This window comes from Centropristis striata, chromosome 24 (assembly GCF_030273125.1).
Source record: "Centropristis striata isolate RG_2023a ecotype Rhode Island chromosome 24, C.striata_1.0, whole genome shotgun sequence".
NCBI lineage: Eukaryota > Metazoa > Chordata > Actinopteri > Perciformes > Serranidae > Centropristis > Centropristis striata.
The window spans coordinates 23055500-23073744 of record NC_081540.1 but is presented as its reverse complement, the minus strand read 5'-3'; the positions used below and the strand labels follow the sequence as shown (position 1 = coordinate 23073744).

The 18245-nt window shown below is 37.0% G+C and overlaps 1 protein-coding gene across 1 annotated transcript in view; it reads right to left on the bottom strand.

Annotated features, from left to right (window-relative positions):
* The window catches only part of LOC131962615 (protein unc-80 homolog), a 94986-nt gene that overhangs the window by 20520 nt on the left and 56221 nt on the right, over window positions 1-18245 (bottom strand). Inside the window, exons 31-44 of the mRNA XM_059327560.1 lie at window positions 18073-18211; window positions 17688-17869; window positions 16642-16773; window positions 13170-13356; window positions 11818-11949; window positions 10771-10914; window positions 10095-10195; window positions 8316-8402; window positions 8046-8229; window positions 7342-7436; window positions 6341-6430; window positions 6141-6242; window positions 5034-5214; window positions 3064-3329 (exon numbers count right to left, since the gene is read on the bottom strand). Coding sequence (XP_059183543.1) covers window positions 3064-3329; window positions 5034-5214; window positions 6141-6242; window positions 6341-6430; window positions 7342-7436; window positions 8046-8229; window positions 8316-8402; window positions 10095-10195; window positions 10771-10914; window positions 11818-11949; window positions 13170-13356; window positions 16642-16773; window positions 17688-17869; window positions 18073-18211 — 2022 coding nt within the window. The remainder of the gene's footprint in view (window positions 1-3063; window positions 3330-5033; window positions 5215-6140; window positions 6243-6340; window positions 6431-7341; window positions 7437-8045; window positions 8230-8315; window positions 8403-10094; window positions 10196-10770; window positions 10915-11817; window positions 11950-13169; window positions 13357-16641; window positions 16774-17687; window positions 17870-18072; window positions 18212-18245) is intronic.

Below are 18245 nucleotides of genomic sequence, written 5' to 3'. Positions count from 1 at the left end.
TATTTTTTCATTTTTCTTAAAAAAAACAATCATATGTATACGTTCAGGAAGAACTCAGGCACTCAAAGTGAAGTCGGATCAATGATAGGTATTATGGTTTTGCCAAAAACGCTTTCTGTTCGAGGCCAGAAATTCCAGTCTGTCCACCTCTGCTGTCACTCTGCCGGAACAGGTGCCAGTTAATTCTGTTGATTGCTTTGATCTGATTGTCTTTGATCTTTGATGTGATTACTCACACACACACACACACACACACACACACTGATTAAAGGAGAAGATAAAAAATCTGTGTTCTAGCAGCAGTTTGGAGTTTGACTGAATGATTCAGGTTTTGATTATTCCTTTAGTTTGGGGTCACAGACCTTTTTCACAGCAGACATTACAGTATTGTACATTTACTAACACGATAGCAGCATTCCACAATTAATGTTATCAATTTCACATGTGCTTTTCCTACAACGACAAGTCAAGATGTCTGCTGTGAAATTTAAACAACAATTTTCCCATTTAAACCACAAATTAATAAAATCATGCTGTTAATCTGAGCCCTGACTTCAAAATTGTCACATATTTTAAGTCATTTTCCTAATTTTTGCCCCATGCTTCCCCCCTACTGGCTGTGATCTGTGTCTGCTTGTAATCTATTATTCCTGTGCTCTCTCTCTCTCTGACACAGCTGTGTCTGGTTTAGCCTGATTAGGGGATAACATAAAAAGAGGAGCGGTCGGCCCGGCTCTCTCTCTGTTCCAGCCTTCAGCAGCAGCAACCTGTGACATTAGACAACGTTCAAATGGTCTCTGCCGATGCCAAAATGTTGTTCAGTAGCGCAGCAGTTTCTGTTAAATGACCGGAGAGCTCCTGGGACGACGTGCGCTCCAAAGCCGTTCCTCTTCCGAGCCGCCTTCCTTTTACACTGACACACCTTCTATACCAATAGTATTTATGAGAGCGTTGCAATAATGTGTGTGAGAGCACAACATTTTAGTTGTATGTATAAAACAGGGGTCTCAAACTCCAATTACCTAGGGGGAGGCAGTATCAAAATGACCAAAAAAAGACACAAAATGACAGAAAGAAAACTAAATTACTTTAAAAAAAAAGACACAAAATGACCAAAAAAAGACACAAAACGAGTGAAAAAACAATAAATTACTTAAAAAAGACACAAAATTATCAAAAAAAACACAAAATTACCAAAAAAAGTAATTACAGGGACCTTCCACACACACAACACGGTAAAGTGCCATTCATATAAAACTCACATTAAACTTTCATATCAAGGTGGGGGCCACAAAATATCGTGACGAGTTTGAGACCCCTGGTATAAGAGCATTTTAGTTGTGTGTATAAAAGCATTTCAGTTGTGTGTGTGAGGTTTTTACGATAGTGTGTGAATGTGTTTTGTTTTATATGTGTGTGTCAATGGTAATTCTGATAAGTCAAAATGTCTGCTGTGAAAAAGGTGCCTTAAGTCAACATTTGTGTTTTTGTTCAATAAAATAATAAAACTTGATAAACTTCTGCTTACAAATAAATCTGTTGATTTTTCTTATTTTGAATATTTCCAAAATTACCCAGCTCAACTTCCCAAGGTAAAGTTTCTGGAAATTTACCATCAATTTCCCATCCCCTTGCAACCAAAAAATAGCAATACTTTTTCTGAAAAAGGAAACAAACAACTATAGTTTCAGTGCATGAGAATATGAGGTCGCCCCACCAACTGTACATTGGACGTACAAGAAAGACTTGCAACAAAAGATTCATCCAAGAAGTTTTGGGAATTTGGTTGGGTTTAGATTGGACGCCATGAGACACTGCTTCACAGGGAAACCTCAGCTGAAGGCAAGTGCTATTGTTAGGAAGTCAGCTAGAAGATCTTCACATTTACTGCCTGGAGAAGAAGGCTTTTGTCTTCTCAGCGTCAGGGACGAATAACTTTTTTTTGTTGTTTTTTTACAATAAACACTTGAAATGATGAAGGCACTTGCAAACGAAAAGGTAGCACAAAATGTAAACCGTACTTTGGTGTTTCATTTTTACCTCTTAATCTTAAAATTTCATTAAACATATTGATTTTTTTTTTGATTTTTTTTTACAAAAATGTCCCGAAACACTGACAAATGAGGAAGATCTTGGGTCAGTAACAATGAGAATAAATTTGAAACAAAATTTCAAATCTAAACTAAAAAATAAATCAGGTTTGAATTGAGGTCAAACATGAAGCTTGCTTACAAGATATTTCGTCAATGCGGATCAATGGATGAATCCATAAAGTGCAACAGTGGATGGAAATGCTATTGACTTATAGCCCATAAAGAATTAGTTACTGATTGGCTTGGGTTACAATCACACAAATTGCTCCCAGTCCTGTCTTACTTTCAAGTGGACATTTATGAATTATTTGTTAGTAATTAGTATTGATTACAAACAGAACACATTAGACCTGGAAAAGTGGCATCTATTGTAACAGGGAGGGTAATCATTGTACTTTTTACTGTATTCCAATTATCTGACACATTTAGTTTCTTTACAGATAATTTATGAATATTCAACCTGGTCTCACAGGAATCTGTGAAATAGCCACGGATTTGCTTAACTCAAAATCCGTGGAATAGCCACGGAATCACTCAAATTTCCGTGAAACTGACACGGATTTGGCTACAATGCAAGTTAATGCCAGTCATATCCCGTGGCTATTCCAACATACAAAGTGATTATGTACATTCACTGAGTGAATATTTAGAAAATAAAACATATATTTCTCGCTAGAAATGTGATCAAAATCCATTTTTTTGCAGAAACTAAGTCAAAATATTGATTTTTTTCACTAAAAATGAGAGAACTGTCCGCCATGTTTTTTGTTCTGACCGCCGGGACCTTGAAAGTCACGTGACTTGGAACAAACCAATAGGAACAAATATCCATGGAATAGCCACGGGATATGACTGTCATTAACTTGCATTGTAGCCAAATCCGTGTCAGTTTCACGGAAATTTGAGTGATTCCGTGGCTATTCCACGGATTCCTGTGAGACCAGGTTCGAATATTAAAGCATGTGTGTACCTGCAGCATGGTGGGCAGGATCCACTGGTAGCCGCTGAGGGAGAAGAGGTGGTTGAAGTGGACGGCGGTGTTGATGGCGGTGGCGGTGTACTGCCTGAGGAGGGAGCTGTCCTCGGGGTGCAGCAGCAGAGCTCCGTTGAAGACGTTGAGGAAGAGCATCATCTCGTCGCCCCACGGGTACTCACTGGGCATGCCCAGGAACATCTCCTCCAGCAGCTTGATCCACAGCACCTTGTGGAGGGTGTCCAGTCCGAACAGTTCCTTGCCTGGGAGGGGAGGGGGAGAAAATCGATATTTTGCATGGCAATATTATATTCATTCATAGACACAAAGTACTGATATTTAGCTGTTTTGGGGGTTTTTTCAGGACAAACAGTGACTTCATGTAATCAAACTGGCATTTAAAGGGTTAAAATCCTCAAAATCTTTGAATGTTTGGTAGTTTTGAGCAGGATGGAAGTTGTTTAAGAGGTTTATGTAGAAAAAAACAAGCTAAAGTTTTTATAGCATTTTTTTTTTTGTTTCTTGTTTTTTGGAAGTGGACATTTTGCAGAGTGTAGAAAAATGTAAATTTGAATTTCAAAATATATCAAGATAAAAAACCTTCCAAAAATCATGCCATTTGCAATATCACAGCCAAAATGACTGTCAAAACAAAAGCAAAATATGGCTGAAAATGTCCATAGTGGTCCCAGAGGGTTAAACACTTAAATTGCAATATGTTGTACAGGTGCACCTCAATAAATTAGAATATCATAGAAAGTTTATTTATACCAGTAATTCAATTCAAAAAGTGGAAATAACACATTATTTAGCTCCATTACACACATAATGAAACATTTTATGTCTTAATTTATTAAATTTCCTCTAATTATGATTATGACTCACATTTAATGAAGACCTAAAATTCAGTGCATCAAAAAATGTAATATTACAAATGACCAATTTTAAAAAGTATGTTTAATATGGAAATGTTGGCCTCTGAAAAGTATGTCCATCTATATGACTCAATACTTGGTTGGGGCTGTTTGACTTGAACTACTGGAAATGGACTTTTCTATCATGTTCTAATATATTGAAATGCATATCATTTCTAAACTGTAGTTCTTATTATTGTCCACCAGAGGGAGACATCTTCTCATTACATTATGGAGCAAATCCAGTCAGTTTTCCTGGTGAGGTATTGCTGCCACTGTGTTAAAAGCAATGTGTCCAAATAATTAATGTTCTCCTCCTATAACATTTAATTGCTGTGCAGCATCATGTAAACAAACTGGCATTTAAAAGGTTAAGAAAAATGAAAAACAAGAAAAAGTTGTCATTAAGACTGAATTTGGTCAAGGGACTTAGCCCAGAAAAGGTATCATCATATTCTAATTTATTAAGATACGCTTGTATATTTTATCGGGATAAAATCATATTGTCTACATCAGGTGTCTCAAACTCAAATTACCTGGGGGTCGTTGGAGGCAGTATCAAAATGACCAAAAAAGGACACAAAAATAAATTTAAAAAAAGACACAAAATGACTGAAAAAACACTAAAAATTACCAAAAAAATGACACAAAATGACATAAAAAATAAACACAAAATTACTATAGAAAAGACACAAAATGACCAAAAAGACACAGAATTACTAAAAAAAAAAGACAAAATTACAAAAAAAAGACAAAACTATTTTAAAAAAGACACAAAATTACATTACATAACATTTGCACTACAACAACAACACGGCAGATAATAAACGGTCCGGTAGCAGCTGCCTTTCTTTTTCTTAACGTTGTCATAGAAACAAGTGAAACAAAGCTCCAGCTTGCCCAATAAAGGGACCTTCCACACACAACACAGTAAAGAGCCATTCATATAAAACTCACATTAATATGATGATTGATGGCCACAAAATGTCGTCACGAGGGACGCGAGTTTGAGACCCCTGGTCTATATTAACTAGAAAGCTTTGTCCGTATCACCTTGTTGCTCATTGAAGAGCGAGAACTCTGCATCGATGGCGGTGCGTGGGAAGGAGGGCAGGCGGAGGAGGTCTTCCTGCAGCAGGGAGACGTGGGACTGCTTGTGCACAGCTGGCATGTGTTGTGTGAGCGAGATGAGGAACAGGACCCGACCCACTTCCTCTAGTTTACGGGAAAACACCTAGAGAGAGAACAGGAAACATTAGACACTGCAGCTGTATCCCAAAGTCAAGGAAGGATCCTCAAACGGCTGGATTTGAAGGATACTATGTCAGAGACATCTGTCTCTGACTGTCCTGATGTCCAGGATCCTCCAGAGAACAGAGTCCTTCTTCTGCCCAAACTCCAAGGATCCATGTGTGTATCCTCCGTGCGCCCCCAGTACCCATAATGCATTGCGCACAGAGATTTAAAAATGGCGAGCGAAAATAACTAATATGCATTTAAATATCTAGGTATTTTCAGTTTACACTAAATATTTATTATCATATAACTTACAAAACTTGTGTTCAAAGTCAAGCAAAATATATGCATAAACAAATGCCAGAATATTTAGCTAAAAGATAATAAATATCATCTTGATACATTGCTAGTTAAGTTAATTGATGCGTCTCAGTCGCCAAAGTTATTAATTGTTAATTCATATGCAGATGATGATGTACTATGTGCAAAGTCAATACGCTGCTATGTCATTCAGAAATATATACATTTCTTTATTGTGTTAACAGACCGACAGCTATTATCCGTTATTATTTATAAGTAACTGTTACTGTACTGTAAAATGAAAAATAATAAATCACAGAACACATCTCCATGGTAAATTATGCGCTGCTGCCTTTACGAAACTAAGTAGCGGCCAAATTCATCCAGGATCAGTGAAATATTCAGGTTTAATCCACTTTGTGGCTTTTACTTGCTAAATCGTGGAAATTCAACCTTAAAGCATCTTCTTCCATTTCCACAAATATGTGTCAAAGTGTTGATGCCAAAGACACATCCATGTCATGAATGGATTTTGAAATTGCGGCAATAAATTTAAGCAGGACGTCCAGTCACGCAATGACGCACAGCTGCACACTAAAGGCTGTTGTGTTGAATCTTCCGTACCTGTTTCTGGATGAGCTCCTGTCCTTTCTCAGGCAGCATGTGGACCAGGTTGAGCTGTGGGGACACGGATCTCCGGAACGGGTAGATGTCTCTTACGTATGTCTGGATGAGAGTAGACAGAAAATGTTGAGCTGAGCTGCACCATGCCTCAAAATATACCTCCGTCAGGATTTAAACCAAGATAAAATGAATGCATGTACCTTGCTATAATGGATGAGGTTCCATCGTTTGTCCATGAGGAAGTAATGTGCTGATCGGGCCTCGGGAATGTTGAAGAATTCCAGGCATTCCTGATTGTGGGGAAAAAGATCATGAATATCTTCCTTAAGTTCAGTTAAATTAATATTTCTTACATGTAATATTACACTCCTTGATCACTGAGTAAGAAAAGGGTATATGGGTGGTTATAGTGTTTAATTATGTGCAGAGGTGCTTGAAATTTTACTCCACGACACTAACTCTCATTCATTTTTTTTTTTTATTTAAAAACTTAGAAGCTTACAAAATACAATGCACTGTACACATTGATGAATCAAAACTACTTTTGAAATTTTTTTCACTTCACTGTATCTGTTTACATCTAAACACAGAAACTATATTATGTATTATACAATTATTATACTTGTCACCATACTAATATATATATATATATATATAGATATATAAATATCTGTGAAATACAAAATATTCTCAAGAAAAAATAAATACATTTGTAAATATTATTTGACATTGTTATATCTTTGTAACTCCCCTGTATATATATCTATATCTATATCTATATAGATATATATATATATATATATATATATATAAAAATAAAATACGATTTTTGGGGGGTAAATCTGGGCTTCATAATAAAGCTCGGTGATGAAATAAATAAAATTCTTCCATCCAAATATATATAGATTAAAGTGTTCCTTTTCACTGAATATGAAATAAAATTGTAAAATATTACCAAAATATTAGTTTTTTACATCAATCTCTAGAACTCGTCCTATATATAGTATATATATGGGTATTTAAAAGTATTGTTGATCATAAGCAGCATTTTACTGTGACTTTGACTACTTAATATACTTTTATGTGGTTTAATTTAATAATAATAATCATTTTAAACTGATATAAACCTGAAAAGCCCTGAAAAGTAACTAAAGCTGGCAGCTAAATGTGGTGAAGTAGCCAGCCCTGCTGCTGTTCTTACCTTCAGCAGGGCTTCAAACTGGGTGTCTTCATGGACTGGGAGCTGTGTTGGGATGTCACATTCGTTCTGCCCGTGCACCACCAGTGTTTTGGTTCCTGCGTCAGCAAGAAAAGATTTTACTACATTTCACATGTTACTGACATCTTGATTAAATGATTTGTCATGTTTCCAGAAACATATTAAAACAGACCCAGTTCTTGCAATGTTTAGGGTTGAAGAATAATTCTGCTGAACTGGAAACAAAAAAATCCTCCAGGCTATCAAGCTTTAATGAAGGATATAATGAAACATTTGCAGTTAAAATAAATAAAAGTAACCCTGAGAGGTGGGATAAATACCTTTTACACAATATGGCAGCCATTTATGGACCATTATACCAAATATAATCCCATGAAAAATTAACAACTGTAAATTTTAGAACACTTGACATCCTCCAAGTTGTATTATTACTATTTAAATCACTTTCTTTTACTTGTAAACCTTATTATTATTGTTTTGCTATTTGACTCCACCTATGTTTTTGTTGTTTTTTTTAAATTGCTTTTATTTTTCTACTATCATTCTGTTCTTTCGTGTTGATTTGAAGCATAAATTAACATGTATTTTTTTATTTTTGCATGTGAACGAAAGGAAAAAAATAACAATAAAGAGGAGTTGAAAAAAATAAAAGATTTGTGAATTGAATGGGATTGTGAACAAATCACCTGGCATGGAGGCGGTGACCAGCAGCTTGACCTCACACTGCTCCTTCTTCATGGTCTGTTTAAGGTCCTTGAAGAAGAGCCCCTCCACGTAGCCCACCACCTCCCACAGGAAGGTGAGCGTGGCGGAGATGGCGTCCATTCCCCACTCACACGGAGTCCGCACGAAATACATGATCAGCCCCACCTGGGAGAGGGAAAACAGATTGAGAGAATTGATGGTATAAAGAATATCAAAAAGATATAGTAATAGGGAAAGTATTCTATCTTCACCAGGTAGTTGAAGAGGATGTGAGAGGTTTGGGCCGGCAGGTCTCCGATGTTGAGCAGGAGCTTCCTCAGCATGTACATCAGCTCATCCTGGCAAAACAACACAAAGATTGAGACTGTTTACATTTTGAGCCTTTCTGTTAAGAACTGCAAAGACTTCAGGTGCACATTTATTTTTGATCTGTAGCTGCATTTGTTCCAGGCGGTAACCTCCAGGTCTCAGCAGTGAGGCAAACCCAGAAGGGCTTTCAGCCTGCAATCCATCGAAAATTCCAACAGGGGGAGCTGACGGAATTCTCCGGCCCTATCTATCACAATACAAAATGAGTCAACTTCGCACCTGATTTATTACCTCAGAAAAAATTCTCGTGGTAACATTAGGATCTCAATCACTAGTCTCAAATATTCTTCAAGACAATATGATGTTAATCGTGTAAATAAATGTCAAATTTAGAAAAACAAAAATATGATAAAGAATCGTGTGATTTTGGGCGTCGCTAACCAAACAAAGCATGTCCCGGCACTGTGTATGTCTAAGGCGGGAAAGCATTGCTGCATTTCTACCATTAAAACGGGGGCGCTGTTGCTGTTATTCTACCATTGAAGCTGGGAAAGCGGATACGTCGTTTTGTAGTATTTGTAGTTTTTTCCACCTATTTTCGGTCTCTTGGCCAATAAATGCATCAGAATACATGTGGGAGTGTCGTAATGCAACACGTTGATAAAACTTTATTGAAGGTTTGGACAAATAAACTCAGGTATAAGCTCTCAAATACTTTTTGAATTTCATTTCTATCTGCTACAGAGGCTGAAAAATCGATTATTTAGTAGGAAGCGTTGACACTTCTGTTGAATTTCCAGAAAAACTTCAGGTTTTAGAGGGTTATTTTAAAAATCGCAGAGGTTTTACAGGCATTTTTTACAGGCTTTTTAGGCCTAAATGGGTTAAAAATGTCTTTTTCAGCGTTCGGTTGTGCTAAAAGACACTCCAAGGAGTGGGCGGTTAATTTTTTCCAGTAAGTAATGTACATTTGTTTTAGTGTTAACAGTTTATTTTTAGATACACTCATCCTCGTTCCTCCCGAGTCCAAATATGCACTGCAAAAAAGCCAACTTGTATTTTTTGGCCTAAAACAGTGATTTAAGTTGATAAAACTTGGAAAGATAAATTATTGACTTTTAGGGCAATAATGTAAGAAAGGAAGGAAGCCAGTTGTCTGCTCAAAAAAAAAGTTTGTGAGTTGTTGTTACTTTTATCTTTAAGTTGGTTCACAACAAGGGACAATAGTTCTGATAACTCTTAGTTCTTTGTTGTGGAATGCGTGAAAGGCAACTTTCCGAGTTGGTACTGCGTAGAGTAGCCATTAGCGTATCAATGTTAACTCAAAATTGTGGTCGCAACATTAGCTGACATTTCATAGCAGCGTTACAATCGTGCCAGTTCAGCACATTGCAGAAGTTAGCTAGCTAGTTAGTTAGTTAAGTAAGGATTAAAAGTTATTACAATGTAAAATTATAAGTTCGTACAACTTACAGTTGAGTTGACAAAAATCAGAATTCAGAGTTGAGCAAACTCAAAAACAAAACTTAAAATATTTAGTTTAATTGTCCAACTTAAAATTTTATCGAAGTTTGTTGCCTTGAAATTTTGAGTTGACCAAACTTTTTTTTTTTGCAGTGTGGTCTCTCCCGGTTTCAAAAAACTGCAGTACACAAACCAACAGGTGGCGTCACAGTGACTACGTCCATTATTTATATCCAGTCTGTGGTTTGTTCACCTACCTGTCGGTTGCTCACTGTTAGTTTTTCCAGGAAGTGGCGCAGAACCAGAGCCGGATCTTCAATCAGGCAGTTCCACAGGATTTGTTGGGCGACAGCACTCACTGGACACATTGAAGAGAATATTTGTCCTTGCATAAATAGTATTTGAGCAATAGACAAAAGCTAAAAAAAAAAAAAAAAAAAAAATCGGTAACACTTTACAATAACCATCTAAGTGATGTTTATAGATGGTTTATAAACCAATTATTAACCATTTACAAAGTGCTATACATATTTAATCTTTAAATGTTTTCAACCAATTTCTAAAAGGTTAATGAATCATTTCAAAACCATTAACATACTTAATATGGTGTTAAAATGTTATAATGAGTGCAACTTAAACTATCAATAAACAATTAATTATAATTTAATTGTTTGTTAATGGTTAAGCTTACATTAATATACCATCTATTTGCCATTTATAAATGATTTAGTTAGTTAAACATTAATAAATGATATATTTTCCATTCTAAATGGCCTATATACGGTTTATAAATGATGATTAAACACTAATAAATCTGTTTACCATTTATAAATGATGGTTATTGTAAAGTGTTACCAAATTTTGCAAATTACATAATATTGGAAAATCTTTTTTTTTTATCACAACACTGAACCTGAAGACAATAACACATACCGGCCACACCGTCCTCTCGCACCTCGCCGTCCTCCATCAGGTGCACGATCGGGAGGACTGCAGCACAGATGCATGCTGGGAAGACGGCTTGGGGCGGCTGTAACATGTGGTGAGTGGGAGTGTGTTCTGTTGTGTTTTCCTCATCTTGCAGAAACAGAGGAAGAAAAGGTCAAGTTTTATAAAAAATTTTAAAAAAAGCTTTGATTGACATGAAGCCCTATAAGTCATAATGCCTTTTTAGAATAATAACTTAGTTTCTCTAAATAATGAGAAATGTGTTGCCTGCTACTGTATACAACTTCATGATGCTTATCTTGAAAAAATACTAAGAACGTTTCTCATTATTATTATTCAAGATACAATGGTAAATATATTGAGATATTAAGTCAGTATTCAGAAAAACTAAGTCTAAATTTCAAGATATAAAGACATTATTTTAATACTTAGTCATTATTCAGAGAAACTAAGTCATTATTTTGAGAAAGTGTCCAATTATTTTGAAATATTGTCATTATTCAGATAAACTAAATCATTATATCAAGATATAAAGGCATTATTTTGAGATACTAAAACATTATTTTTGAGATATTAAGTAATTACTTTGAGATATTAAGTCATTATTCAGAGAAACTAAGTAATTATTTTGACAAAGTTTATTATTTCGAGATACTAACTCATTATTTTGATGGGTTTTTAAAAAATACAGTCATTTTTAAGATATTAAGTCACTATTTGAGAAACTAAGACATTTTTTTATTAACATTTAAAAATATATATTATTTTGAGATACTAAGCAAAGTTTCTCGCGATAGTGATTCAACGGGATCAGTTTTTTTCATCACATTGAAATACCTTTATTCAGGTTCAGATTCCTTCATTGTCATTGCACAGAGTAACAAGCACTAGAACAACGAAATTTGCCATCAACCCGTCCAAAACGTATAAAACACAGATATAATATGACAGAGGTGAACAGGACAGGGAGACAGAGACGGAAGGAAAGAAATACAGCACAACGTGAGGAGAGCTTCCAGGATATTTTCATACCTTCAGCGCTGGCCAGTGAGCGCACAGACCACACAGATCCCCGACGGAAGGAGTAGTTCCTGTGGGAGTTGCTGGAGGCGCAGGACGGGCTGACGGACAGACGGCGGGATGCCAGGTTCACCACTTCTTCTGCTGGCGGGATCAATGCCCGACACGACCGGTGCAGACAGAGGAAAAACAACATGCTATTAGGGCGCTGTCAGCAAACTTTTGCATTTCTCCTAGGGCTGGGCGATATATCGATATAAAAAAATATATCGATATATTTGATAATATGATATGGAATTAGACCATATCGCATATATCAATATAGTTAAATTTTTTTCTTTCTTTATATATAAATGCTGCCCTTACTTGGGTTTGTCATATTTAGTAATTTTGTGGTGTTTCTTATTCTTTTCTCATATAAATATATTTATTTCGGACAAAGATTGGTCTATTTTATTTCATAGGCTATTTTTATTTAAGATATCTTTTAATTTAAATGTGCACTTTATGGAGCTTTGATTTTTTTAAAAAGGTACTTCTGTTGTTGAAAAGAGTATTTATGTTCACTTAAATAAACAGTTTCAATAAAACTACTTGTGATATGTCATATTTGGCTTTGACTGGCCTAAATATATCGGGATATGACTTTTGGTCCATATCGCCCAGCCCTATGCTGATGCCATATGGAGACAATTACCTTATGTCAATTTTCCTTTAAGGCACCCACATAAAATCTAGAGTCCAGTCTTTAATTGTGAGAGATCTTCTACTGTAAGTCTACTAATCGAGATATATCCCGATATTTTTATTGCTCTCACTTTGCAATAAAAATATCGGGATATATCTCGTATATAGATATTCAGTCTTAATATATCGGGATATGACTTTTGGTTCATATCGCCCAGCCCTACCTCCTTCTCAACTTTTCAAACCAAACAGAGCAAGAAGCAACTTGTAAGATGTATTTAACAAGTTTAATTCCTTGGAATGTTTCGATACGTTGGATTATTTTAAAGTGTACCACTAATATGTAGGGCTGGGCGATATATCGACATAAAAAATATATCGATATAAGATCTTTTTTTATTGAAATGTGCACTTTATGGAACTTTGATTTGAAAAAAAGGTGCTCTTGTTGTTATTCAGTAATTACTGTGTATTCACTTAAATAAACGGTTTCAATAAAACTACTTGTGACATGTCATATTTGGCTTTGACTTTGACTGAACATTTGCTCTCACTTAGCGATAAAAATATCAGGATACATATCGTATATCGATATTCAGTGTAAATATATCGGATATGACTTTTGGTCCATATCGCCCAGCCCTAATTTCTGCATGATATTTCCTTGGTAGCCCCACCTTCTTCCTCCTGCTCGGGCGGGGGGCTGCACGTGGGCTCGTAGCAGGCCTCCTGAGCCACGGGGATGGCCGTGATGATGCTGGCCTCGCGGCCCAGACGCCGCTTCTCCTCCTCCTGCTGCAGGTTCTTCAGGATGTGCTCGGCCCGCTGGTGGGAGCGCGACACCGCCCGCGCCGAGAAGGATTTCTGGAGAGGGTGGCATGGAGGAGTGGGCGTTGGATCAGACAGCACGGAGGTAGAACAGCGGGTGCAGACATACAGAAGGTTCAGAATGAGGGAGTGCACAAATTAATACAGTTTTAATCTTTTTAGGAAAGTGTGTGCACAGCTATTCTAGGCTCACGGTAACATCTGAGGAGCATTTTGTAATGTAAAATGACTGGACAACACATTAATACAGTAACTCTCCTCCAGCACATTGATGTCATGCTCTAATGCTACCCCGAGCATCATGAAGAACACTGTTGAAGTATTGAATAGGAAAGATTTCAATTATGGCAAATTATGGCAAATTGTGGCAAATAGACGACTGGAATTTGGAGAATTTACTGTATCTTGTGTACAGTAAATGCCTCACAGCATTCGCACGAGTGCTCATACACATACATATCCAAATAGGCTGAACGCATGATATGAAAAACATACACAGCAAAGTCATTCTCATCCAATGACCATGCATCAACAGCACGACACACACAAAATGTCTGAATGTCCGATGCATGCTGTTATTTTTTAAAATTTTTTCTCACAATCAGAGCAAGTGCTAGAACACTTTTCGAGTGTGGTGTTTATCACTGATCAAGATGCAACTATCTGAGATGACCCATGAAAACTGCCCCCCAGCTTCTGATCCATGATGGAGACCCTACAGCTCCTAAAAACACTCAATGCAGAAACTTTTCCCTCCTGTCATTAATGATCTGAGGTAACAAGATGCATCAGCACAAACATCCGGACAGAAATACCAACTTACTATGGTATGGACTGACTGAATTAATGTGGAGAACTAAAAACAAAGACAGTCGATAGATAAATTATAGAACAGGTGCTCGCAGGTCGTCATCAAAATCTATTCAACATATTTTGATAAATCATGCTTTTTCACAAAAAAGACAAGAAAGTAAAAGGAAACACCAAGAAATCTGTTTTTACAACTTAAAAATTATCATTCTACCTTGAAAATGTATTACATGCTATATATGGTTTTCTTTAATTAGCAGATTTCTTGGTGCAGGTGTCCACATTACACTTACATAGCAATAACAAATGTGTTTTAAAGCAGTCTAGTGCATTTTGGTACGTTGTGGGGTAAGCAGGACTCAAAATGAGTGTCAAAATAAGATACCCAATTTTTTTTTTTTTTTTTTTTTTTTTTTTTTACAAGTTAAGGGATTTAAAGGGTCAAATCACCTTAATTAGAAAACATGTTTTTTCACTTACCAAGGTTGTATCTAATCATGCTGACAGTTTATAGTCTAATAAGTGATGTAAAATATGTAACATTTCCACATTATAATGTCTAAAAACGACTAGACCTATGTTGTATATTTGCAGTGGTGGAAGTACATTTACTCCAGTTCTGAACCTAAGAACAATTTTGAGGTATTTGTACTTTACTTGAGCATTTCCATTTTATGTAACTTTATACTTCTACTCCACTACATTTAGAGGCAAATACTGTACTTTTTACTCCACTATATTTAGCTCACAGCTTTAGTTACTTTTTCAGGTCGAGATTTAACGTAAAAAACATGATCAATTTAAAAAAAAAAAAATTTAATTAAACTTTAAACAGTATATTAACCCTCTAGGCCCACTTAAATTTACTTCCCTTTCAGACCCTTCAGGCTGAAAATGTCCACTTCCAAAAAAACGCTATAAAAACTTTACAGATTAATATTTTTTCTACTTTTTTCTGCATAAACCTATTAAACAACTTCGGCCCTGCTCAAAACTACCAAATGTTTAAACGTTTTGAGGATTTTAACCCTTTAAATGCCAATTTGATTGCACAATGTCACTGTTTTTCAAAGAAAAAACACACATTTTTTTAGTTATTTTCCATATAATAAATCATTTTTGGCTGGGGTTGGTTGGTTTTTATCACAGCCTTGGATATGTCAAAAATTAAGAACAAAATTGATTTTGATGCATTTTTAGTTTTTGTGTAGTGTTAGATTTAACATTTACTACCCTTTTAGACCCTTTGGGCTGAAAATGTCCAGCAAATGCTATAAAACTTTACAGATAAATATTTTTTCTACTAAGGTAAGTAAGGTCAAGAAACATGAAACAGCAAACACCTAACAAATATATCCAAACATGGAATGATTAAATGTTTTATATATAAATGATTTAATATAACTACCTTGTGTGTGTAGGCCTATAGCTATTGCTCTACCTGTCTGCTTACTGTTTATTTATGAAAGTCCATGGTTAAAATTATTCTTGAGTATGCAAGAACATAACTACAACTTGGAGATTTATAACAAACCAAACCATTTGAAAATTGGTTTAAAATTAAGCAATCTATGGTTATTTAAATGCTACATGCACCGTAAACTTTGATGAGTGGGCGAGATGCCTGTGGCAAGATGGCCGCCATATAGGGACGCTGGTGACTCCGCCTCGAGTCATCTAGCCTTTCGTAAGAAAGAAAGATATCTATGTACATGATTGTATGATTTGGCCATTAACTTAATTCCACCAGGGGGCACTGACAGCGGTTGCAGAAGAACTCCGGTCCTATCTATCTATCTATCTATCTCAATAAATATTGTGACCACTTCTCACTTTAATTATTACCTCTGAAAAAATGATCGTGGCTACATTAGGATCTAAATCATTAGTTTCAAATACACTCAAGACAATATGATGTTAATAACTGATGATGTCATAATTGATCATATATTTAGATATTATTAGCTTCTATGCACCTTTAATCTATTCATGTTTAGCTGTATTGAGGTAGCCCATTTGACTTGATTAATATTTATCCATTATCAGAACAAAAATTTTGATCATGCAATATTTTGCATGCAAATCTTCGCAGGAATCAATCATAGCCATAAAAAAAGCTAAATCTATGCACAATAACAGCAATATTGTCTCCCCACTAGTCTGAATAATGTAAATATCTCAAAATCTGGATGAATTAAATTGCGGCAATCTGCATTGATAGATACAAGTATAGGTAAGTGACAAATATGTTTGTTTTTTACTGACCCTGTAATTCACATTGACTCTAAAGCAACCCGACTACCCAACTCAGTTTGTTTGTGATGTCACATCGACAGGTGCATTATTATGATTTACATCAAACCTAATAACTACATATTAAAGTGATTGAAAAGTATGTGCATAAACTTCAATGTTATAGCATTTTTCTGAAAGTGTTTGTTGCAAAAGTTATAGTGGTGAATATATGCATACATGTATTAGGCATCCACTTGAACAGGGGCTCAGACTTACAGACTGGTCTTCATTGATCGGGTCCTGGACGCTGCCTGTGTTCTGGGGCACCCAGGGGGGGTCAAATATGGGGACACAGGGCATGCCCAGTATAGGTGATGGCAGAGTGAAGTTGATGCTGGGTGGAGGGATCTGGAAAAAAGGATAAATGTAGAACAATATGGGTCAAAGTAGCGTGTGTTTGTGAGATGATCTAAAGGGCTGTTTCCACTACCGCCCAATACCCGGAATGAGGCGGGTCTCACTCGCCAAAACGCCCCTAATTTGAATATGAGCCAACCGGGGCGGACTTTTGTCGGGACTTTTTTCGTCCCTGAAAAAAGCCTGGTTACTGATTGAATTGAATGCTAAACAGGATGTGACATAGTACTCTAAACAACAACAACACACGCCATTTGTAAAAGCCGGCGAAGCAGTGTTGCCAACTTAGCGACTTTGTTGCTATATTTAGTGACTTTTCAGACCCCCTTAGAGACTATTTTTCAAGAAAGCGACTGGCGACAAATCCAGCGACTTTTTCTGGTGCTATTGGAGACTCCTTCTTACTCTTCTTAAGGAGCCGCGGGGGTCGGCGGCTCGTTAAGAAGAGTAAGAACGAGTTGAATCGGCAAAGTCCTCCTGCAGCAGTCTCTCCCACCTGCAGAGCCGGAGGGGATGTTTACCCCTTAGCGTCCAGTCTGCAAATTGCTAATAGGCTAACAGTTAGCTCTGTAGCAGTACAGTGTGTATGTGCTGCTGCAGGAGGTGTTCACTTAGCGATCTCTGTTTGTTCACAACAAGCACCGGACACTTTGTGCACAGTTAGTGATGCCGGTTAATTCACAATCACTATGTTTATGATCAGCAGAGAAGCTGTGCATAATTAGCCATGCTGCTTTGTTTATGATCAGGCGGTTGTAAACCAAACGTCACCTCCAGAGTCTCTAAATCGCCCTGGGGGCTAACTTGTAATGGAGACACGCAGAGTGAGCGGACTTTTGAGAGGGTGTGGCCTCAGACTTTCTAGTGGAAACACGGTTTAAAACAGTGAAATGCAACTTTTGTACCTTAAAGATCTGCTGGGCTCCTTCCTCCATGCGGGGCCACACCTGGTAGCGGAAACGCCACAGAGTGTAAAACTTCAGGATGGAGTTGATGCGCTGGCAGGCCTCCTGGTGCTGGAACTCCGCCATCATCATTTCGGTCACTGCGTCGGGGACCTTTACCGCGCACAGAAGGAACATGGCAGCTGGAGGGGAAACAGAGAGGGCGGAGGGAAGAGAGAGGACAAGAAAAGGGCAAGTAAAACATGGTTAAAGGGGAGGGAAAGAGATATATTATTAAAGGTTAGAATTGAAGTTATCTGCAGAACTTTATCCTTCATAATCTACATTCAACTCTGAAGGGCAAAACCCTGCAGACGAGAGCCACAGATCACCGATGCATACTCACCAGCAGCTGCTGCCATATGTTCATCCACACTGAGCAGGAGCTCCCAAGCTGCCGGCTGGATGTCTCCGTACATGTCGTCAGTGAGGATGGGAGCTGCCTTGATCAGCAGCGAGAGAGGAGCTGGGGACAGGCTCATCACCTGGGAGAAACATAGAGCAGCAAATAGGAAAACC